The sequence below is a fragment of the Pan troglodytes genome, chromosome 14 (assembly GCF_028858775.2).
Source record: "Pan troglodytes isolate AG18354 chromosome 14, NHGRI_mPanTro3-v2.0_pri, whole genome shotgun sequence".
Taxonomy (NCBI): domain Eukaryota; kingdom Metazoa; phylum Chordata; class Mammalia; order Primates; family Hominidae; genus Pan; species Pan troglodytes.
The window spans coordinates 35,788,980-35,813,244 of record NC_072412.2 but is presented as its reverse complement, the minus strand read 5'-3'; the positions used below and the strand labels follow the sequence as shown (position 1 = coordinate 35,813,244).

Sequence of the window (24,265 nt, the reverse complement as noted above, 5' to 3'; positions counted from 1 at the left end):
ATGTGGGACTCACTGTCGCAGAAGCAGGTGATCCTTGCAGGGCTGGGGAGAGGCTGACATTTGGGTCACACATTACTGACCCTGCTTCAGACAGAACGTACAGAAAAGGAGTGATATATTTATATGTAAATATATGTCTATACATCTCTGTGTGTGTGTGGTGTATGCTTAAAACTCCTAGGAAAAGCTTCTTCTCTAGAAGAGATTATAAATCACCTCACTGGAAAAGAATCAAAGAACCAGGCTTTCAATGGACTCCACTTCTTTATTTATAAACCATCTTCCAACCTTTCTGAACTTCTTAAACAACATGAATTCATCTCAAGTTGTACAATCTGTTACCTTGGCAAGCTTCTAATGACAAATCTTATTTTCCATCTTTGAATGTGGCTCTTAATTTCTCTACTAAACATTGAGAGCAAGAACCATTGCGGCAGGGGAGGAATGGGAGTGTGCTTGTGGATTTGATTTGATTTGATTTTTAAAGTAGTTTTGCTGTCAGAATTCTTTATATCTCTTTCACAAGGAAAGGATATAAAGATACTCTGAGGACAGATCATACTCAGATTGTTCTGTTGTGTGGCAAATTTGTCCTTTTATTTAAAAAAAAATCACTTCACCCATGTCCTTGTTTCTCTCTATAACCAAAACAGCATAGGATTAGTCAAAGAGCAAAAGTGATAATATAGATGCCTCTGTAATCCTGTGTAGCTTTCACATGACTTTTAATTGGGAGTATGTGAGTATATATATATATATATATTTATGTGTGTGTGTGTGTGCGTATATATATATGTATATATACATATATTCAGAGAATGCTAATAATGCTCTAAAATAGCAGTTTATCTAGTCCAGTTTTTATACTACATAATGACACCCAACCCACTGCCATGCTTTAAATGGAAGCAGAGGTAAATTTTTCACTAATTATACATTTTAGGGCAGCAACTCTGTGCTGGTCTTATGGTGTTTGGGGACGTTTTTGATATATAAATAGTTAAATGTGGTCTGATTTAAGTGAGGCTTATGAATTAAAAGAAGAAGAAGACTTCTGATTTTCATTCCCAGACCTCCACTCACTCAGCATTTTAGTATGATAAAGATAAACCCTGTACAAATAGTGGATTCTTTCCCCCATTCTAATCACTGGAGAGTGCTGACTGCACAATCTAACCAAACGGTGTGTTGAAGCCCCACTGCTTAAGATGATTAAATGTTTTGAACAAGGAATGATTCAGTTGCCATGGGAAGACCGTGGCATGTTGATGCAGTGGCCTCCTGTAGGTTGAATAAGTTCAGTGTTTACCCTGTGGGCCATTTATTTTCAAAATTAAATTAAAATTCTTACTCTTAAGGAGCTGCAGTTTGATTGTTTTGTTTTTAGGGGCAGCTTGAGTTCCTCCACATTCCATGTCTGAGCTCACATGTGTGCCTAATTTCACAGACAGCCCCTGCCACCCGCCCGCCGAGTTCAGACATACTCTGCTGCCTGCAGCACGGCAGCTCCTAGGATCCCTAAAGCTCCCAGCAGCTACACAACTTGAGTGCCTACAATTTTTAATACAAACTCACATCCTGAAATCCTAATGTAGAGTATTATGTTAACATACAACAACTAATTATCAGAGACGCAACATTCGTGGAGTATATAATAACACATATATTTGCAATTTAGTTTCTAAGTTTTGCAACCTAATGTGAGTGAACAAATATCAGACATCTTGGAGGCTTAATATAATTCTGCACTAAAATTATAAAGAGTATGAAACCGAATAAAGGAACTTACACGACAGCTAAGAATTATTACTGTATAAAATACAACTAAATGAATATTTTCCATATGCTTAATTCTCACTGATAGAAATTATTCATATAAAAACTTCTTGGCATCTCTTCTGGTGCTTCTCTTAGTACTAGTAACAGCAATTAATCACAAAAATTCCACAACTTTGTGGCATTATGACTAAAACATAAGCAGAAAAACAAAATAAAACTCCAGGAGGCAGAAATACATCACAAGCTCCATCATAATACATGTTTGTCTTGCTATTAAAATGTAAACTCTTCCAAAACTTTCCCAAATGACTTACATTCATCAATAAGTGTGATTTTTACTTGTTAAAGTGAAGTTAAAGAAAATATATAGCATATATTTACCCTCAGTTTTAGAAATGTCATACATTAAATCTAAATTGACTCTCTTCCTTTTTAAGTTTGGTGTCTCCACTTTATCTTTTAAATATGGAAAATAACTTCTACATAGGTCAGACTTGATTTTGCCAGGTTCTGCAGGCTCAGTTGATTTCACGGTTTTGTAAAAGAAATGAAGTGCGAGTCCATGTCCAGCATCCACGGAGAGGCCACCTCAGATGAGTCTACGGCGTCCAACAAAGAATGAACTGACCTACCTGAAGAAGCCCAGTCTAGATTCATCAAGCCATTTGTGTGAAATTCTGCACCTTGGGGTTTGCACACATTTCCACCAACATCGGTGTCTCCATCCCCAAATGAAAAGCATCATGAACAGAAAAGAAATCAGAGAGAAAGGAGAAGGAGAAGCAGGTCTACACCAAAAGGATCATTTCTTTCATGAGGCAATGCCTCATGGGACACTTCCGTAAGGGGATGTCAAAACTGCTGCCACACTCAAGGACTCTTCCATTTTCCTCAGGATGAAAGGTTTGAAAAAGTGGACCTCTGAGAGGAAATGCTGCAGACTTCCAAATTGGTGAAAGAACTTCCAGCGTCGCTTGGATACTCTGGGTAGGAGGAACTGGAGGAGATGATATTTTTGAGCCTCTGGAGGGCAATGATTAAAAGCAGAAGCAGAAACGCTAAAAGGCTGAGGAATATGGACACATAGATGTAGACGTTTGACAGGTGGCCTGAGGATGGGTCCACTGACGTGGACAGGGATGTGGGAAACAGCTCAAGAAAAGTTCCATTCTCCACACTTCCCGAAAATCCTGAGGAAGTGTCAGGTTCAGACATCTTTATGGAGGGTGAAGGAGTGATCTGGTAGATTAAAGTCAAAACTTCACACAGGGCTTACACAGGACAGATTGGCATTTTTTCACGATCGTGCTTGCAGAATTCACAGGCTGTTAAATCAGCACAACAAAACTTGTTTCTCAAAGGCAGCAGGTATCAGATGTGCATTGAGACTGAAAAAAAAAAGCAAGTCAGTGCATTCTTCAGAAAAATCACATTTAAATTCCATTTTTAGGTTTTATTTCAGTAAGGATTAGTTAGAAAACTCAGCATGGAGGAAACAAGATGATATAACTCCCCTAGGAATCGGTCATGTTTATGTCTTTATATTACAAATGATGATATAAAAATGAACGTTTATTTTCTGTCTACAGTACCCTAGGTGCTATGTTTCTACAAGGAGCTGAATATAAAATAAAAGGGAAAATACATTTATGATGTGCTCCATCTGCTGTGATTTCAATAGATGCTCCAAGTATACACTCTGAGATGAGAACACAGAAAGTTAGTTCCAAACCTCCCTCCCCCAGAAAATTAATTCCATACATTCACCAGCTCATTAGCATAATTCCTGACCAGTAAATCCCTCTAGCACACTTTGGAAAATCACTGCACATGTGAGTTTGCTTTTTATCGAATGTTTGTAAGATGCTGATTTGTTTATGAAAATTCTACCTCCTTGAAATCAGGTGCCATTTCTATGTAACTCTTTTCCTTAAATGTACCCAGGTACTTTGTTTTACATGCTTTAGGCATTTAATTTAAAAACTTTAGATTCATTTAGAAGAACAAAGGTTAGATTCTCTCCGAATGGTAGAGAGAGTATCAGGTTGGCTGTCAAGAGACTTAGGTTTGAGGTCTGAGTTCTCCATTATCTTTGGGAAACTGGGCAAATTACCTACGTTTTCTGAGCATCACTTTTCTTATTTGTAAAATGGTCCAACACCTGCTTCATCTTCCCACAGTGTTATGCACTGACCAACATAATAGACATGGAAGTATGCTGAACTGTAAAGCATTGGAGAAAAAAATGACTTTAGTGTGTGGTGGGAGATAATGGGACTTGGTGGATGGGTCGGTGTAGGGTATTGTGTTTTAAGGAGTGTGGAGGGGGGACCATTTCTTCTTAGCCAGGTGCAAAGAAAAGCTCTTCACTGTGTTCAGGTTGTGAGACAAGAGGATCCCTCGTGATAGATAAGTCTTTCTTCTAGTCCAGAAAAGATGCTCTTCCTAGCTCTGTATGGCTCTAGATAATTTTGCTGTACATTTCTAAATCTTGCTTCCATTGTGGTGCAAAACTAACAGGAAAACACTCACTCTGCCTCTAGCTTTCTCTTCCTAAACTCTGCCCTGCATTTTACCTGGAGAACTTGCCTTTTCCTTCTATTCTCCAAATCTAATTAAGCAGCTGATTCTTGGAGGGGTTGACATTTGCCACTGTGGCTGGAGCTGAACAGCACTAATGATCCTTGTTAAGTTGGGGACACTTCAGAGAGGGCTGTCCCTGTTGGGTGACAGGCAGTCTAATGAGTCCTAGTGAGTTCTTGAGTAGGCTAGGGATGGTGTCTTAGTAGTTCCTAAAATAATTTGACTCCTACTCCTCATTTTGCATTGCCTGGTGATTTTAATTCCATTAGGCTGCTACAGGTTCCTAACCAACCTTAAGGAAAAAAAAAAAAAAAAAAAAAAAGAAGAAGAAGAAGAATCGCAGTGGGACTGCAAATGTGTTACACTGTTTTGGCAATACCTAGCTTTTTTATAGCACATAAATGTTCCAGCCGTTCATCTTTGGGGAATATAGCAAAGAGTCGCAGAGGTAGCATAGAAAAGAAAACTGGGATAGAAGCCTCACAGATTGGATGGGAAAAACTATTTAAAATGTTCAAGTACAACCTCCTAAGTGTAGCAGAGGAAATAGAGAAATAAAGAAGCTAATTGATTTGACAAAAGTCACATGTCTAATTAGAAGACAAGCAAGGGCTTTTGGCTTCTCCCTACCCTCACCCCCTATAACATCTGGTCTCAATTTCTCTAAGGTTTTGGTGGGAAGGATCAAATGTAAACATAATTTCTTTTCTGCATGGGCAGATAAGGCAAAGACTATGCATCTTGTGTGTTCCTCATGACTACTTTGCAGGGCAGGTAAAGCAGGAATTATTCCCATTTTGGAGATGAGAAAACTGACATGCAAACACATCGCGATTTACTCAGGGTACATAGCTAGACAGTGACAGAAAAGTGACTAGAATCCATGCCTGAACTGTGTTCTTGGTTTTCTCAACTGTGGTAGGAAGAGAAAAATTATGCTTTGGATAATTACTTCCTATCTGCCACTTACTTTGGGCAAGCCCACAGTTTAGTCCCGATCTTTTATTTTTCTCATTTGCACAACAGTGATGCCTACCTTTCCTACTTCTCCAGGAGGTCTTGAGTTAAGATGTGATAACATTTTCCATAATCATACTTAGAAAATCATAAAAGGCCATCCCAAGTAAAGTACCAGTAGATAGAGGGTTCCTTCTAGAAAGTCTAGAGGAACTTTCAAGGTCTCTCTTAGTCCTACAGTTTTGACAGGTGTAGCTGAAGTTGGCTGATTTTTCTAAAGTTACCTTCTCTGCTACCCAAGTCTGTATCATTTTCTAGGGATGGGGCTGGAGGCACAGGCAATGTCACTCTGGTATCAGCAATTCAGTTGGTAAAGCTTACAGCTGGCTACCAGACCTCTTGTTAATATCATTTTACAGGGTAAATATTCTAAGAGTAGGTTTTTACTTCCAGAAGATTGCCTTCTTTCAGACCAAAACCCCACCATGAGCCTCAACTGTTGACAGGAGAGTTTATAGGAAATGAGGCTCAGAAGGTTTGGTCAAAGCATCTGATCTTTTAAGTGGCCTTGGAAGAACAGGAGAAAACAAGGAAATGAAACCTTGTGTCCTTATTTGACATTTCACAACTAAATATCTTCTTCCTTAAGTATTCTCCCCAAATATTATTGATTTAATACCATTTCCGGGGTACTTCTTAATTTAAAATCACAGCTACACAAATTTCATTTCATACTCTGAAACAACAGAGTATGTGCACTGTTAGAAAGAATTTTAATTTGGATGTTAATTCTCGTTTCCTTATTGAAGTTTTAAAAACTGGAATATCTTCTTTCTCTCTGGTTTTATTTAACAGTAGCTGTATAATGCTCAGGGTGACCCAGCCTGTATGTGTTTAGGCATTGTGACACTGTGGAAACAGGCTGGAGGTTGCACTGCGGAAATGAAATCAAATGAGTGTGTTTCAAGATGATGCTTCTTGGGCTGTTGCTCCCAAACAGATAAGGTTTGAGGAAAAGAAGAGAGACTTCATCTTAAATGCATAGCCTTGACCTGTCTCGGGGCAGCGCCAGCAGACTCTCATTTCAGGTGACACCTAAAGCCACATGGGGATTTTGATGCTTTTTTTCCGCTCAGAATCACTGTCCTCAGAAGGTGATTTTTGAGAAAGGAAAATGAGACAGTTGGATCACAACATTATAAAGGAAGACCTGTGGAAATGTTTTAGCTCATGGTCAACCAGCTTTCCCTTTGTCTCTTGTAATAAAAGCCTGGGCTGGGAAGAAATCTACAAAAAAGCAGTCCCCTAGTGAAGTGAGGAAGGAGGGATGTGCAGTCTCTCACCATGTGCCCAGTGGGGTGGGGAAACAGAGAGACAACGTAAGACAGCGCACACCTGGGGTCTCTGGTTCCCAGTCATTTAGCACCACAGCCCTGGGACCCCTTTTAAAGAACTTCCTTCCCACGGAAGGATTATGAGGACTATAATGTTTGGGAAGAAGAAAAACATACTCTCTAGCACGTACCTTCATTCTCCATAAATGAAGAAGAGTTGACCAGCTCTCATCTCTGAGTGCTCTCACATAAGCATTGCAGGACCCATGGCAGTCAGCGCATGGGCCCAGCCTGTGCCACATCCTTGACTTCTACGACACAATAGTTTGTAAAACTCAGGCTACCAGTCAGCCTCAAATATGGCACAGCAATTTTAAATTTCATGACCTTTATTCAAATACATTTCTATGTGAATAATGACTATTTGAAAGGTTTTTGTTGTTGTTGTGGAAAACTGGGACAAGCTGCTTTGTTCCCTTGCGGACTTTATATTTAAAGAGTGGCCTGGCTGTTAGATGCCATATCAATGTTCCATCATTATCAGGTTCTGCTGTCATACTCCAAAAGGTGATCCTCTCAAAACCATGAGGAAAGTGGCCACAAAGTATTAACACAACATAATAAAATGCTTTTTCCAGTACACAAAAGGAAGATTTGATAGTCGAATGGAATTAATGGTTTTAGATGATGTATTAGATCTTTTCCTCTGTAGAACACCTAAAAATGAATATTTCCAGAATCCAGAAGGGAACTTATCATATCTGAGCAAAGCTGTTTTTCATTCTATTTAGAAAATGCATGTTTTATATAAGACCTTGCAGCCATTCCTTTACCCTTTGCATGATTATCTTCTCTTTTAATGCTTTCTCTCTCCTTAGTGGCCTTTTAGGTCATGCTAGCTGAGAGAAGATTACTGCTGACAATACACACTTCCCACCACCCTTCTCTAAATGTAAATCTTCACTTGCATTCAAAGGCAAACATTTACCCCTGGGCCTTGCAGTAATAGAAATAAAGTTTACTATCTTACGTGCTACCCTTACTCAAAGCTGACTCAGCCATCCATAGAGTTGCCTATTTGAGAACCGCCTTTACTTACCAGTACAATGCTTTGGGAGAGTAGAGTTTTGTGTGAACTCTCATTATGAGTCCTTCAATTGGCATGATAAAAACCAAAGCCACGTTAAGGAAATAAACTGCATCTATCTGCTATCGCACATTGAGAACACTGAATTAGAGGGCCATGTTATGCGAAGAAAGGTGGGGAGATGGAGATTCTGAATCGTCCATTGGGTGATGTGAGACAAAAGATAAAAACGAACAATCTTTTAAATTTACTTTTTAATCTAAATGAATGATCAGAAAATACACTCAGAATTTTTCCATAGTACTTTGGTGGATAAAAATTATAGAAATGACAAATTAATAGCTTGGTATCAGTGCTTTATTTTAAGAATCAATTCCAGCGCAGGCCATTAGGTTGCTTTGGGTTCGGCCCAGTCTCTCCATCTCTCCCTTAGTGATGGTTTTTGTCTACCTGGATTACTCTTAGGCTTTGTAAAATATTTCCTCAGCAAAAATAAAAATAAATATAAATTATACTCAGAATATTTTTACTTTAGAGAACTTATTTTGCACTAATTCTTTAAAAATTAGTTATCTACGTAAGGTATAATTCTCAGAATATTCACAATATATCTTTCTTGATATATAAAACAGAGTTGATTGAGGGAAGCTAAAAAAAAAACCACAGGAGAATCTTTCAAAAAAGGATATGAACTTAACTGTTTTGACCATCTACCTCATACAGTCTCAAAAGTAATTATAGGTATAAGTCCCTTGCATTTATTTAGCTTTGTTTTTCTGGGGGAAAAAACTATTATTATTATTATTATTATTATTATTATTATTTTGAGACAGAGTCTCACTCTGTCTCCCAGGCTGGAGTGCAGTGGCATGATCTCGGCTCACTGCAACCTCTGCCTCCCGGGTTTAAGCGATGCTCCCGCCTCAGCCTCCCTAGTAGCGGGGATTACAGGCACCTGCCACCATGCCCCGCTAATTTTTGTATTTTAGTAGAGATGGGGTTTCGTCATGTTGGCCAGGCTAGTCTCGAACTCCTGACCTCAGGTGATCTGCCCATCTCGGCCTCCCAAACTGCTGGGATTACAGGCATGAGCCACCACGCCTGGATGTAACTATTATTCTTAATAAATTTTTTAGTATGTTTACATCCATGGGAGGATTTTATATCCAAATCACTGCCTTAGCAAGAATAACTATTTAAAAAGATACTCTCTTAGAATAAAATGTATAGCTAAATGGGTAATTTTCTAGATAAAACGGTCAAGTACAAAACCAGGTCCAGGCATAGCATTTTCATGATTCTTTTATGGTGTTTACAAAAGACCAAGGAGTAGAATTCCTGCACTTCAGGGAGACTGGACCCATCTTGGCTAACATAATTGGCCTACATCAAAACAAGAAAAGGAGTAACCTGTGGGTTGAAGAAAACACTAACTGGTTAAGAAGCAGCAGAATGATGAAAGCCACTTTTAGAGAGCAGGAGAAAAGGTCATTGGCTATACACTTGATTGACAGAAAAAGCCAACAGCCAGAGAAATAATGACTTGAAGATCATAAGCAAGATCATAATGAATCAATGGGAAGAAAGAAGGTAAAAAAAAGATTGGCTTTTCAAGATGTTACAGCATTTTAAATGAGAGCTTTTGGGATCAATTCTTTCCCCCCATCCTGCTCTGATCATTTCCAATATTTTAGAAGTATATTAAGAAAAACATCTTTTAATCTCAGAGCAGCTAAAATTGGTTAAATCATGGCATTAGTAAAGTAAAAAGTCTTGCTTATTTTTAGCAAAACTAGACAACCTTTCAGAAAATTCTCAGGCTGGGCATGGTGACTTATGCCTGTAATCCCAGCACTTTGGGAGGCTGAGGCAGGAGGATCGCTTGAGCCCAGGAGTTCAAGACCAGCCTGGGCAACATGAAGAAAACCTATCTCCACAAAAAATACAAAAATTATGCAGGCATGATGGCATGTGCCTGTAGTCCCAGTTACTTGGAGGCTGAGGTGGGAGCATTGCTTGAGCCTGGGAGGTCAAGGCTACAGTGAGCCATGATCGTGCCACTGCATTCCAGCCAGGGTGACAGAGTGAGACCCTGTCTAAAAAAAAAAAAAATACATGAAATAAAATAGAATTCTCATAAAACCATGCCGTGCTAGGACAATGGAATGGTGCCTGTTCCTTTTCTTTTGTGTCTCATTTTGTCTCTATAGTAAAATAATTTGTATCCAATATATATTTTTTGTCCAACCAGAAAATGTTCATAACAGTCTCCATATAGAGAGTGATATTTGGAAAGATTTTGTGCTTGTAAAATAAATTTGTGATTGTCACAAATCCCTGGGAATAAGTCAGCCAGAGCTTTTTTTTTTGTTTTTAATCCTTTGCATGTAAACTACTAGGTATCCTCAGGTCTCAGGGGCCTTTGTGGGCCTCTAAAACTGTCCTAAGAGAGCAGGGAAGAACTTGAAACTCCATCTCTCACAGGCATCCAGGCTAACGAGTTTAATGAGAACCTTTTTGTTGGTCTCTGTTCCTGTAAATGTCTTATTACGTTGTTGTTGTTGTTGTGTGCATGTGTGTGTGTGTATTTTTAATTTATAAGAATGGATGTGCAGTAAATATTTTATTCACTCTATAACACAGACCCCAAACTTCTTTGCCACTTAGAATATCTTGATAGTTGAAGCTTGATGCATAGAAAGAGAGCAATGTAAACTAACCAATGTATCAAGTTCTCTATTTTTGCACATAAGAATACAACAAGGAGTAACAACCATTATCTATCCATAAGATCATGTGTATAGGCACAATTTGGAAAAAAAAAAAGTAAAGATTCCCCATTAAGGAGATACTTTTCCCCTTAATGTAATGCAAGATCATTGGTAGATTTTGGATCCACTTGCTGAAAAAAATTTCAGCATTAGCAAAATAATTACATAGGTCACTATTTATATCTATCTCTATTGACAACCGTAGTCATGTATTTGTTTAAACTAGGGTGCTTTATATAATATCCTATTCCCTAAAAATGGATTAGAACATCACAAATATGCATAAATGTTATGTGTCTTGCATATCCCAATAGGAATTCAAGCTAACAGAGTCTTTCACTTAATGACATTTTTAATTCACATTTCCTTGAATTAATGAACCATTGTTTCTCATAACACAACTACAGATAGAACCCTAGTTGATTACATAGTCTGTAAATTGCCCATCTCATCCAGATATTAGCCAAGTGTTTGGCATAACATATACATATGAATTTTGCCAAATAAATTATCTCATTCTTCCAGTCCTCTGTGGCTGACAGTCAAAGTATGATAATGCTTTCAAGAGTAAAATGGCTATTTAAAAAGAATAATGCCTATTAATTGGCAGCTTAGGCAGGCTAAGTTTTGGATACATCCAGTTTTGGCCATATTATATTGTTTAGTAGTCAGCTGAATACTCAGAGAAAAAAAGTAGGATTCAGACTTCAAGATTTCTTCCCTTACAAGGATCCTCAATGTAAGATCCTTGGTGGATCTTGGATCAATTAAAAAAACCAGCTTTGTTATAAAGCACATTATTAGGACCACTGGGGAAATTTGAATATAGACTGTACATTAGATAATCATACCAATATTAAATTTCCTAGTTGTAACATAGGAGAATGTTCTTGCTCTTAGGAAATGCATATTGAAGTATCTAGCCATAAAGCTTCATATTATCAACAACTAACCCTCAAGTGGTTCAGCCAAAATAGCAAAAAAAGTACGCACACATACGCATATACATGCATACATACATAAAACAAGTGTGTCAAAATGTTAACTGGTTAATCTAGTTGACAGATATATAGGTATTTATTGTTATTATTCTTGCAAGTTTTCAACAGTTTTAGAAATTTGCAACGTGCAAGTTGAGGAAGAAAATAATTTGTCCCAAGGAACTTAAGAAAATATGCTTGGAAAAATATGCGCTAAGTCAGCCAAAATGTTAGAAGCTTCTAAGGAAATACAATGATAGAAGCCAGATTCTTCTGTGGGCATTAGAAAAGCTCAACTACTTGCTGCTACCATCAGCTCATGATGCCCAGTAAGCCACAAACACTTGCAGTGAAGCATCAGAGGATGAACTAGAGGGAGCTGAATATGACCAGGAAACTGTGCCTGTGGTGGTGGGAGAGGCTGCCTGAAGACCAAGAATGGTGACTCACTAGTAAGCCTTATTCACAATTCTACTCCTGCCACCACCCACTGGACTGAATCTCATCTGGGCCTCCAGGAGCAAGTAATCCTGTTATGTGCATCTTACATCATCAGTCATCTTCAGAGGCAGCCAAGGATATCTCTCCTGCAGTTTAAACACCCAGTCAAAGCTTGGGACTAGCAGTTTTCTAATGAGGACCAATGAGTAGGTGATCTGTGAGAAGATCAGGGAGAACCCACAAGAGCCAGCGTGGTCCAGGTTCAAAGTAGGGACTTCAGGAAACAGAAGCAGCAGATAAACTAAACAGAAGCAGAGACTTCACTTGGGCAGCTAAGTGAAAGAGGCTGCAAGTAGCAAGTTCCACAGATAAAAAAGCTCACACTCCTTACAACTCTTATAACTAGCAACCACCTCCTTAATCACCTTGGTTTGGGTGAGTTCTCTAGTGTAGCAAGAGTCTAAACTTCATCCCATGAACTCACTTACAGTCCAGGGCAGAGTCTTTTGTCATAGGGGCCAATGAACAGTTCAGAAATTGAAGCTAGTCATGGCAAAATGCAGCTGCAATTTTAAAAAATAGGAAACATTGATATGAATAGTACTTTTCCCCAGTCATCACCAATCATATGACTGAGGATACAGGTAGGGACCTGAAATTGTCAGTGCCAGATCAATCTGATATTAGACAGAGGTTACATAAAACACGATCTATACAAGGAGACTAAGTGCTCTCTCATGGCTGCAAAATTACTCATCTACCTGGATTTCCAAGGACACCTGGGAAGGGAGAAAACAGAAAGAGGACGTTGTGTCCTTCATTAGGAAAGCACCTTCCCATGTGGGTTTCCCGTGGTCCTGCTAATCCTCAGTGTGAACACAGCGGCCGAGCCTGCCAGTGCTCTCTGTTTCTCTCACAGGCGGCACAGCGAACTCAAAAGTCTGGTTAATAAAGAAAATGTCTACATGTTCCTCATAACATGGAACAAAATGATATGGCAGGCTATCAAGTGTGGGTGGAAATCAAGTCTTCAGCAGCCTGTTGTCATTTTAGATAACGATTCAAGACCAGAGCCTGTCAAAGACAATATGGAAGCAATAGACAAGTGTAGGCTCAAATTCTCCCAGAGCGTATTTCAATTTGAAAATGTAAGAAGGTGAAACTGAAAAATAATTAGGAATTATTTGTGGAAAACAGACTGCCAAAGTAGTGACCTATAGAAGATAGTTACACATTCTTTTAAAAATATAAATAAATACGTTTTCACTCAAGGAAATTATGGATAATCTTTAGTACAAGATTTAACTGACTTTGACAGTCCTTTATCAAGGCTGAGCTCTTCACCTTACTTTTAGATGATGTGAGCTCTGCATTTTTAATTCATTTGTAGAAATAGCCTACACTTTCACCCATTATTCACTATTCTTACATTTAGTATCAGTTCTCTTTTGTTTCAATGGTTTCAGCTGGGATGCAGGGACACATCACGGCAGAAGAGTGATGAGAGGTACAGGAGAGAGGAAAGAGGTAGTGAGGGCATCCCCAAGTCATTGAGGAGTAGCAGTCTGTCTTCAGAGCATGATTGGCAGAGGAAGGCAAACCCAGGATGCTCGTGGAGGAGAAAGAATGTGCAGACAAATCAGTTTGAGAAAAAAGAACCAGAGTAAGATAAATGATGGCTGCTAGTATTTATCAAATAAAAGCATGTACCAATTTTGGATGTGTGTCTGTATATGTATGTGTGTTTTCTTTAATCACCACAACTCATTAAGTCAGTTAGTATTATCTCCCATCATCTTTTTTAGCAAATGAGAAAATTAAAGCTCAGAGAATTTTTTTTTTTTGACAGAGTCTCGCTCTGTCGCCCAGGCTGGAGTGCAGTGGTGCGATCTCAGCTCACCGCAACATCTGCCTCCTGGGTTCAAGCGATTCTCATGCCTCAGCCTCCCCAGTATCTGGGAGTAGAGGCACCCACCACCACGTCCGGCTAATTTTTGTATTTTAGTAGAGACGGGGTTTCACCATGTTGCCCAGGGTGGTCTCAAACTCCTGAGCTCAGGAAATATGTCTGCCTCAGCCTCCCAAAGTGCTGGGATTACAGGCGTAAGCCACTGCGCCCCGCAAGCTCAGAGAATTTAAAGGCTTGTCCAAGCTCACCCAACCACTTAGAGGCAGGGCTGGAATTCAAACTACATCTCTCCGTCTCCAAATTGTATGTTCATTCCATTCCTTCTCTCTGGGGAGACTGTGGGTTGAGGAGGAATGTATTTGAGACTTGTAGTCACTAGTGCTGTTCACGAAATATTTCTGATGTCCCTTCTCGTAGGCCTGTCGTAGGATTTCATGTTCCCACTCCCTCTGAATTTAGGGTGACTGTATGACTTATTGTGACCAATGAAATGTATGAAAGGTGACATGTCCCTTCTGGATAGAAAATGTAAGACCTAGTGTGAGATTTGCCACACCCCTTCCCTCTGCTGCAGTTATTGTGTAATGGTGTAAGTACCTGCCAATGTCTATCAGTCTGCATCCTTGAGTGACCACAGTGAGTATCTTCACCCCTTGCTGGCCCCATTGACACTTATGTCAACATTAATAAACTTTTGTTGTTTTAAGCCACTGAGATTTGGGGCTTATTTGTTACTGTAGCATCATTCTCCTTCTACTAACTAACATAAGGTCTCACTATACTTTGATGGCTGAGTTTATTATGGGTCTGTAAGAATTTGACCATAAATAAGTCAAATTATGAATAATTGAGAGTTGTATGAATTGTGTATGTAATATATTAAAACTCTCTTTTGGCACTGGTGAGAAAGAAGGTTTTCAAGGCTGTTTTGGTTAGCTTTAATTTCATAGAAGTGTTAGGTTTAAGGGCATGAGATTTAGCTACTGGTAGTGTCAAAGACATGTTCCTTAACAAGCTCAAATATGATGAGCTGCTACTGTATAAGGATAATCCTGACCAGCTGTCACTTAAACAGGCCAAATGGTTTCAAATGGGAACCGGTGAGAGGCAATAAGAATATTAAGACTAACTCATGACTCCTAGTGGAAAAAAAACCTCATCGTACAAGGGTCAGTGGTATTGTTTTTGGTTAAGAAAAACTAGCTACTTGGGAGGCTGAGGCAGGAGAATCATTTGAACCCAGGAGGCAGAGATTGCAGTGAGCAGAGATCACGCCATTGCACTCCAGCCTGGGCGACAGTGTGAGACTCCATCTCAACAAATAAATAAAGAAAGAAGAAAAAGAAAAACTATAGTATTTGCTGCATTCAATCATATATTGAACAAATATTTCTTAACAATGTACAGGAAGGGGTAGAATATTATCATTATGTGCATGAGTCTAATGCATCTATAATTTGTATAGTTGCCAGCTACAGTGAGAAATCTAAGACTTCTCTTATATGGTCTGTCCCTTATGATCTGGCCACAGGTTACTTTTCCGGTCTCGTTTTTACCATTGTACCTAAGATTCGCGTTCCAGGCATAACATGCTGTTTTCAATTCTCCAGTTAAAAAAATACTTATGTTCAATCCTTATGTGTGTACATACCTCTCCCTAACTTGAACCCAAATCCAATTTATTCACTGCAGGTCTCTACTCAAGCCATCCATCCTCTGTCTCATCTGCTTATTATTCACCTAATAGAAATCCCTACCTACTTTCTCTATGCAAATTTCTGGCTCCCTCCTCTGCATTCTCAGCATACTTTCTGTACCTTTCTACACTAGCATTTCTCACATTTTATTATACTTACTACATTTATTTACCTATCTGCTTTAACAAACTGGGAAGTCCTAGAATAAAGAAATAACAATTCACCTATCTTATATCCACAGACTAGTACAGAATGTGGCATAAAGATGATCAATCAGCATTTGTTAGATGGCTGCATGAATGAAAGAATAAGGGAATAAAGAAACTTGAAGCTTCTTGGAGAGATAGCTCATGTTTATTCTGTCTTTACAGGCAAAAGAATGTTTATTTAACAAATGAATAAATGATCTTGTGTAAAATCATAAAGATTACTCAAAGGGGGTAAGCATCAAAGATGCTTAGAATAATGATGATGAACGCTCTCTAAATTTTAGAAGTGTTTCAATTATGGCAATAAAATTAATAGTTTCTGGTTCCAGGGCAAACTCTGCCCATACTTTTAAAAATCAACCAATTGTGTCTTTCAGCAATGTCTAAGAAAGCTAAGATTTTATTTGGTCAACTGTTCACCAGGATAATTGAGGAAAGGATGGAGGAGTGTGCTGGAAATACTGAAATACATTCTTGTGAACAAGCTGGAGGGTTGTAACAAATGTATTCTGAAGGGCACAATAAAAATCAAGAGAGTTTACCATAGTGAGACTATGAAGCTCTGGCTGAATATGACCCAGCATGCATTTTTAAAAGAATTTCTTAAACTCCATGATAATTCCATCCTTTGAAAATCACAAATCCTTTATCATCACAACCTATGACACTGTGCTCATCTGTGGAAATAAAAAGGGTCAAGGAAAATCCCCACTTCATGATCATTGTAGGGGAAGCTTATTATAAGTCACTACATTCAGGAATATCACATACCATAGGATTGTTAGCTACTCCATCTCAATGCTAAACCAAACCAAACCAAAATGAAACAAAAACAGCTTGAAAAATTCAATAGCAAATCAGCACAGAAAAAGAAAATGTTTACATTTTTATAAAATGTTCAATTTGACTACAAAGTGCTACTTTGGAGATCTGGGCTACTCAAAGTAGCCACCTGGCTCCCTCAGTGGCATGTTGGTTACAGGTCCCTGTGAGATGAGGAAACTGCAACAAATACAGTGCTTCCTTCATCAAGAAAGTCTTGCTACAAAAGAAGAAAAAGAAAGAAAGGAAATAGTTAAACTAAAAAGTATGCCTAGTACCTTATTTGATTTATATTCTGGCATGAGTTCTGTATCTCATGACGAATAAGTAATAATTCAAATGGGCGCTGGTGCATGGACTGTGCTTCGAGTAGTACTTGACACAGATCATAGCCATGGTGATGTGAGCAGCAATCTCCTTACCAGCACTATGCCAGGGAACTAATCCAAAAACCTCAGCTTCTTAGGAAAATAATAAGAGGAGTGAAAACAGATGAGCACAAGAGAAGCAAATATTCTCTTTTTTCATTCATCGTACAACTAACTGCAAATATATATCAGGTACTAGGTACCTGATTTATTCTTTTGTTTTCCTTTATAGTCCCTCTCAATCTTAACTTTCCCCTATTAAAAAACAGAATTGCTTGAACCCGGGAGGCGGAGGTTGTAGTGAGCAGAGATCGCACCACTGCACTCCAGCCTGGCAACAGAGCGAGACTCCATCTCAAAACCAGAAACAAACAAACAAAACAACAACAACAACAAAGTAAAACCATCGAAAACTAAAAACCACACAAGCAGCAATAACAACAAAAGAAAAAAATTTTCATAGAATCAGAGAGCTACAAGTCTTTAGCAATCAGGAAAATGACACCCCCAAAAGTTAAGTGAAGTTTGAAGGTCATTGTTTATATGTCACTTGTTTTTGAAAAAGGATATGTAGTAGGAACTCCAGCTAGTGAAAGAGACCACAAATTGAGGGCCTAGCACACTCTTTCCAACCCTAAATCCACTCTATACTCAGAGCTGAGCTGAGTGGCTAACAAGAGGAAGGCAGACAAAAAAGAAGTTAATTTTTTTTAATCCAGAGGCTTTTCATCATATGAATCAAAATATGTGCCAAGCAGGGAGTTCAGTGGAAAAATGTAAGGCCAAAACCGACAGGGATAATAAGGCGACACTTGAACAGACTGAAGGATCTTAGAAACTCATTCCATTCAACTAGACCCATTTTGTTGGCGAGGAGTCTTTCTGAAGGTCTGAGACTAGCATCCAAGCTCACCAAAGACTTTCCCATGAGTAGTTGTTAGAACGACAGTTTTGCCTTGAGGAGAATGGCAGAGGGTACAGATTGAGTATCCCTTATCCCTTATCCAAAATGCTCTGGAATCAGTGTTTCCGATTTTGAATTTTTTTTTGGATTTTGGAATATTTGAATATACGTGAGATATCTTGGGGATGGGACTCAAGCCTAAACACAAAATTCATTTATGTTTCATATACACCTTATACACATAGGCTGAAGGTAATTTTATACAATATGTTTAATATTTTTTTTTGCATGAAACAAAGTTGTGTGCATTGAACCCTCAGAAAGCAAAAGTGTCACTATCTTAGCCACCCGTGTGAACAATTTGTGGTTATTTGGTATCACCATAATTCCTGACTGAATTTATATGCTACTCATAGGAATTATTTTCTTATACTCATTCGCACACAAATACTTAACACTAAAAGATATGACATCATTAATACACAGAAAAAAATGTGTTCAAGGGTAACTAAGCAGGTCAGGTGCAGTGGGTCACACCTGTAATCCCAGCACTTTGGGAGGCCGAGGCGGGTGGACCACTTGAAGTCAGGAGTTCAAGACCAGCCTGGCCAGCATGGTGAAACCCCATCTCTACTAAAAATACAAAAATTAGCCAGGTGTGGTGGCAGGCACCTGTGATTCCAGCTACTCAGGAGGCTGAGACAGGAGAATCGCTTGAACGCGGGAGACAGGTGTTGCAGTGAGCCGAGATTGCGCCACTGCACTGTCCAGCCTGGGTGACAGAGCAAGACTCCATCTCAAAAACAAAAAACAAACAAAAACAAAACAAAACAAACAAACAAACAAAAAAATTGACTAAGCAGTACAGTTGCATCTCAAGAATACTTGTATCAGCTGTTCAACAACACCAACAACAAACAGCAGGCTTTCAGTCTCAACCTGCTGTGCTGCCTTTTGATGAAAAGGGTACTGTGCACTGTGGCATCATGCCAATGCTCAAAAAGTTTAGATTTTGGGACATTTCAGACTTTGGATTTTTGGATTAGGGATGCTCAACATGCATTAGTAAATTTTTTTTTTGAGCCTGGCACCATTTATATGGGTGTGTCAAATTGAACACATAAATTATGTCTTTATGGTATCTTATGATATGTCTTTATGATCTGTGTACTTTTCTATATGAATGTTAACTGCTAATAAAATTCTTTTGAGGAAAAGAGTATTATGTGCCAGGCATAGGGAAGAATGGGTCACAGTGAGGAAGGTCTACTGCTTGTTGCACGAACTATTTGAATGCTTCTCTTTTCACACAAACCAGGTAGCATTATAGGATAACAGTGTAAATGATACATTTTAAGAATTTATCCAATGGAGAAAAAAATCAGACAAGTTTAAAAGTACATGCACAAAGATGTATTCTGTAGCTAAACATTGAAGCTACTAAAATGTCCGTGAGTCAAAGATTAGTTAAATAAATGACAGAAGAGCCACACAGTGGAGTCTCTTGATCCTCTTATATTAAAAAGGACTATATTATATATATATATATATATATATTTAAATTTTATTTTATTTTAAGTTCCAGGATACATGTGCAGGACGTGTAGGTTTGTTACATAAGTAAACATGTGCCATGGTGGTTGGTTGCACCTATCATCCCATCACGTAAGTATTAAGCCCAGCATGCATTAGCTAATTTTTCCTGATGCTCCCTCCCACCACCCACCCCAACAGGCCCCAGTGTGTGTTGTTCCCCTCCCTGTGAAAAAGGACCGTATTTTCTAACATGAAAAGATGCTGAACATCTATGACTAAGTCAAGAAAGTAACCTTCATGATAGTGTATACTATGATTCCATTTTTTGTAAAACAACAACTACTACTGCTACTACTATTATACACACATATATTTTAGATGCAAAAACAACAAAACAAAACAAGAGGTTATATACCAAGCTGTTAACATATGTTTTTGTTAGAGGGTAGTATTATGGGGGCATGTTAACATTCTATTTTGTGCATTTCTGTATCTATATTTTGACAAAAAGAATGTGTATTGTCATCAGAAAAAATAATAAAGGTATTTTCATTAAGAAATAGAAATAAAATTTGATTATAGCATATGCCATGAAAGTACTGCTGGTTTTTAAGCCCAGGACTTGTCTTTTCTCTTCCTGCTCCTCCTTCTCCCCTCTTTTTCTGTACTGTCTATACTTAAACCTTTGAAATGGTTCATTTCTACCATTTTTTTTCAAAGTTTGACTCTCAGGCTGATGCCAGAAAGTCAATCTTCCTAATAGGGGTTAAATGTACTTGGAGGTAGCATTGCATTTTACAGGATGTTGTCAATGTTCTGCTTAAGAAATGAGAATAGTATATCCCTCTGATATAATCCTGGTCACAAGGAAATTGAAGGTGAATAAGGACCAAGCCAGTTTAACTGGCAACAGTTGATAGATTACCAGGTACTTCTAATCAGCACCAGACTACCCTAGCAAGTTAACCAGGAAAGCTGCTATATTGGCCTGCCCTGGGAAGTGAATCTATATGTTGAATGTTCCTTGAATGAAGTTAGTTAGTGTTTTAACTGTGGTTTCAGTCATCTTCCAGTTTCTCTTAATTTGAAACTGATTCTTATAGCCACCTATCCTTCTGCTTCCCATCAGAAGTTGGATTCAGGTCTGTTACCTTCTTAAGTGACCCTTTTAACAATTGTTAGAGGCTCACATTTTCCAAACCCTTCCAGATTAACAATATCAACATCAAGAATCAAAGTACAAATTGTAGACCTAGACTGACTAATTTCCTGTCTTAATATAGCTTAATAGATGGGAATTTAAAAGTTAGGAACTCAGAAAATATTAGTGATGTACCTCATTTCTGATGGAAATGTGGAGGTTTGTCATTGGCACTGTTTTGGCTGGATTACGCTACTTCATGCTTAGAGATATGTTAAAGTGTGTACGGCTGTTTGACGGCTCAGACATCTTTATCTTTTTTTTCTTTTTCCAAAAAAATTTCCAAAGTTAGTAAAGGCTAAATAATGACTATTTCCTATATCCATAAGGAACTCGTGAAGGACGCATTTTATGTCATGAGACTGAGCATGAAGACGTTGTATCCTAGGGATACATCTGCCACAAATCAGAATCAGAACAGAAGGGACCACAGAATTTGGCCCAGTAGACTGTTGCCCGGCTCCTGAAATGGCCCGTGAATGCACAGATGGACTTCCTGAATTCTAAATCAAAGGCTGGGCCACATATGCATACCAAGGGCACACATGTTGGCTAAAAGGAATCCTGCCAACTCGTGGGCTTAAAGCTTGAACTTCTTCCTTGTTGGCTTCCCTATTCCATTAACTAATTTAAAGGCTTTATTATTATTATTTTTAGCTCTCATTATAAACAATCATGAAATCTATAAAAATTAGGTCTATAATACTTTGTATTAATATACTAATATAATATAATAGCCTCCACAAGTAGATATTTGAAGAAAACAACATTCTTCTGTGGCACTACTTTTTGGCTTTTAGTTTCATTTAACAAATATTTACTGAATGGCTTATGGGTACCATGAGCCAGGCAAGTGGGACCTACACAGTGCCTGGCATCCAGGGCCATTCAGAAATGTATTTTTTCAGATTCTTAAATTACTACTTTAAAAACTCAGATGAACAAAACACAAAAATTCAGCCATAATTTTATTTTTCACTTCTTCATTATAACTAATTAAGTATAAAAATGCTCGTACAAACTGTACAAACTTTAAACAAAAAAAGGACCCCCCAAAAATGTTGTAATATAAGTATAGGGAGAAGAGTAAGCCAGAGAAGAACGATCATCAAATGAGCTCAGACTTTATCTAGTATAGAGGCTGAATCAGAATTTTGCCTGTGATGAGTTAGTCTTTCTTTTTTATAATGAACGTATAACTCCAAGTTTGCTTAAAGGTTAGTATGGTTGGTCATTCTTACAAATCAGCTCTGTCATTCTTCATCTGCCCTCACTAAAAAAGAACAAGAAAAAAGAAAAAGAAACCCAGGAAACCTGCAAATAAACTCTCTCATGGATTTGATGCCACATGCAATCACACAGTTATTTATATCTTAACCCCTGATGTGCTTGTCCAAATCGTAGACATCTAGTAAAATCTGTTGAACTGAACGAACTAACAGCAAGGGAGAATGGACTCAATCTTACCTTACAACAGGTTTCTTTAATGAGAACAATAAATGTGTGCGTTCAGCTCTTCAAAGCACTTTGCCTTATATAGAGGAATCAAAAATAATAAGCCCCTCAAAGCCAAAACACAAAAATGGAATATCCCACCCACGTGCTGGATCTCAATATTTCCAGATTACTTCTGAGGTTGGCAGAGGCTTCGGCGGCCCTACGATGTCCAGCATTTAAAGGTGACTAGGGCATGGGCTGAGGGAGGCTCTGAGACCAGGCAGCCTCACTCACAAGCCCTCCAAAAGGCAATTTGCTTTACAGATCAACTAAAAACGGTGTTCTGAGTGTGGTGGTGGCGGGGGAAAAGACACTACTCTACTTAGTAAAATGAAGAGAATTTAGTTACAAAAAGATATTTAAGAACCTCTATGGGCATGATCACAAATAAGCTGAGACACCCAGACTAGTTGTATAATTCAGCAAATTAAATATTGTTTTTTTCAGAGGGTGCATGGGGCTCCGCAAGACTGCATTAAGAGACAAACCCTTTAAGAAAAGACTGTCACTTGTGCCTCTTTTCTTGTTGACAGGCTGTTGTCTGAACAATGAATCCTGGAAGCACCTAGGAGAAGGCACCTAGGAGAAACGTCTTAGGGAGTAGTCCCGCGGGTCCGCCCCAGGACAGTAACGCTGTCAGTTTCCCCGCCCTTTGCACCTGTAGTGCAGACCGTACCAAATGCGATGGCTTTGAGACGTCCTCTAGACATCGGAGCCCATCATTTACCACAAAGAACCACTGAAGTACTTACTTTAACAGAACATTTTCCGAAGAAAAAATAACAGGGAGAGGAAATGAAGGACACTAACAAACAGACCCCATCTCTAGAGTCTGAGATCAAACCCAAGTCCGATGGAGCCCGGGCATCTGGTGGAGGAAAGCGGGCAGGCATAGCCCCAGTCCTGGTCCTCAACAAGATATTTCTGTGAATGAATCCTTCTGCTCCCTGGAGGAGGGCACATTACATATCCCTTTCCTAAATCAGAACTGAAGCAATTTGCCCATCATTCGCACACCTCGACAGGGAAAGGCAGGATTCCAGTGTCTCATCAGACCCGGGAAGAGGGGAAGGGTCGCTGGCGCAGTTACCTACTGGGTTTCCTGGAGCTAGGGAAAACGCCCCTGGAAAACGCAAGTGTTCAGCGCCACATAAAACTTCCCCGGATTTAGGGCCACCCTAAGTCGGGCGAAAAGACTCTCCAGCGCCTTAGCAGGTGCAAAGCCAGCTGTCAGTGTGCGCATGGCGAGTCCCCGTTCCCGAGAAGGGACGCAAATGACCCTAGAAAATCAGACAGGAGCAAAACAAACCCAAGAATGAACCTCCACACACCACAAAGGCAAAAGCAAACAGAAGGCACCTAGACACACTCTGCAAAGTGTAGAACTGTCTACACTTGCATGGAGGAATCCACCTTGCAGAGCGAGGGTAGACCTTCCCGGTTCCCAGTGTCTGGGACCGAGGCAGGTCAACACGGGGCCAAGGACATTGCACTCAGGGCCCCTCGCGGCTCCTCCTACAGCCCGTGGAGTCACCCCGAGACTCGGAGAGCCGGGCTGCGATTGCTTCTCGGGACAGTAAGGACACCTCAAAAGGGATAGATTTGGGGGTGTTTCTCAGAAAGGAGCCAGATCTCCGGGAGCCCAGATCTCAGGGGAGAGTCTGGGAGGCGGCTCGCCTCCAGGACCCGAGGCCGCCCCAGGCAAGGAGTGGGGCGCTCTCCGCGTAGGGCAAGTTCACCCCCAGAGCTCAGGACCCTGCAAGTTTCCCTCACTGACCTGCAGGTCAGGACACGCGACTTCCCCGGCAGGTCTCCTGCGCTAGCGGTGGGGCGGTGCTCCGGTCTGGACGATACGCGCCCGCGAAGCCGTCCTCGGGAATGTTGGGCGCAGCGGCGCGGCGCGCAGTCTGGGCGCACGGCGGACAGCAGGCGCAGCGGGAGTGGATCCGGGCTGCCGGCCCCGCACAGCCCGCGCGTCGTCCCTCCGCCCCTCCTGGCCGCACAACCAATGGCCGCGAGCGGGTCCCACTCCTCGCCGCCCCCTAGTCTCGGCTCTAGCGGGCGCTTGGCTCTAGGACGGCGCCCAGCTCGGGCGAGGGAGGAGCTTGCGCCACCATTGGAAAATCTCGGAGGACGAGGAGGCGTTGCGCAGGGAGCCCCATCTGGGGAAGGCAGGTGTAGTGGGTGAAC

At 39.9% G+C, this 24,265-nt stretch overlaps 1 protein-coding gene across 1 annotated transcript; it reads right to left on the bottom strand.

Annotated features, from left to right (window-relative positions):
• Positions 1–251: 251 nt before the first annotated feature.
• Positions 252–24,017, bottom strand: SERTM1 (serine rich and transmembrane domain containing 1). The gene is made up of 2 exons (XM_003314129.5): positions 23,853–24,017; positions 252–3,167 (listed from the first exon to the last, which is right to left on the bottom strand). Exon 2 carries the CDS (start codon positions 2,992–2,994, stop codon positions 2,671–2,673), a length of 324 nt encoding a protein of 107 aa, XP_003314177.1. The 5' UTR covers positions 2,995–3,167; positions 23,853–24,017; the 3' UTR covers positions 252–2,670.
• Positions 24,018–24,265: the final 248 nt, after the last annotated feature.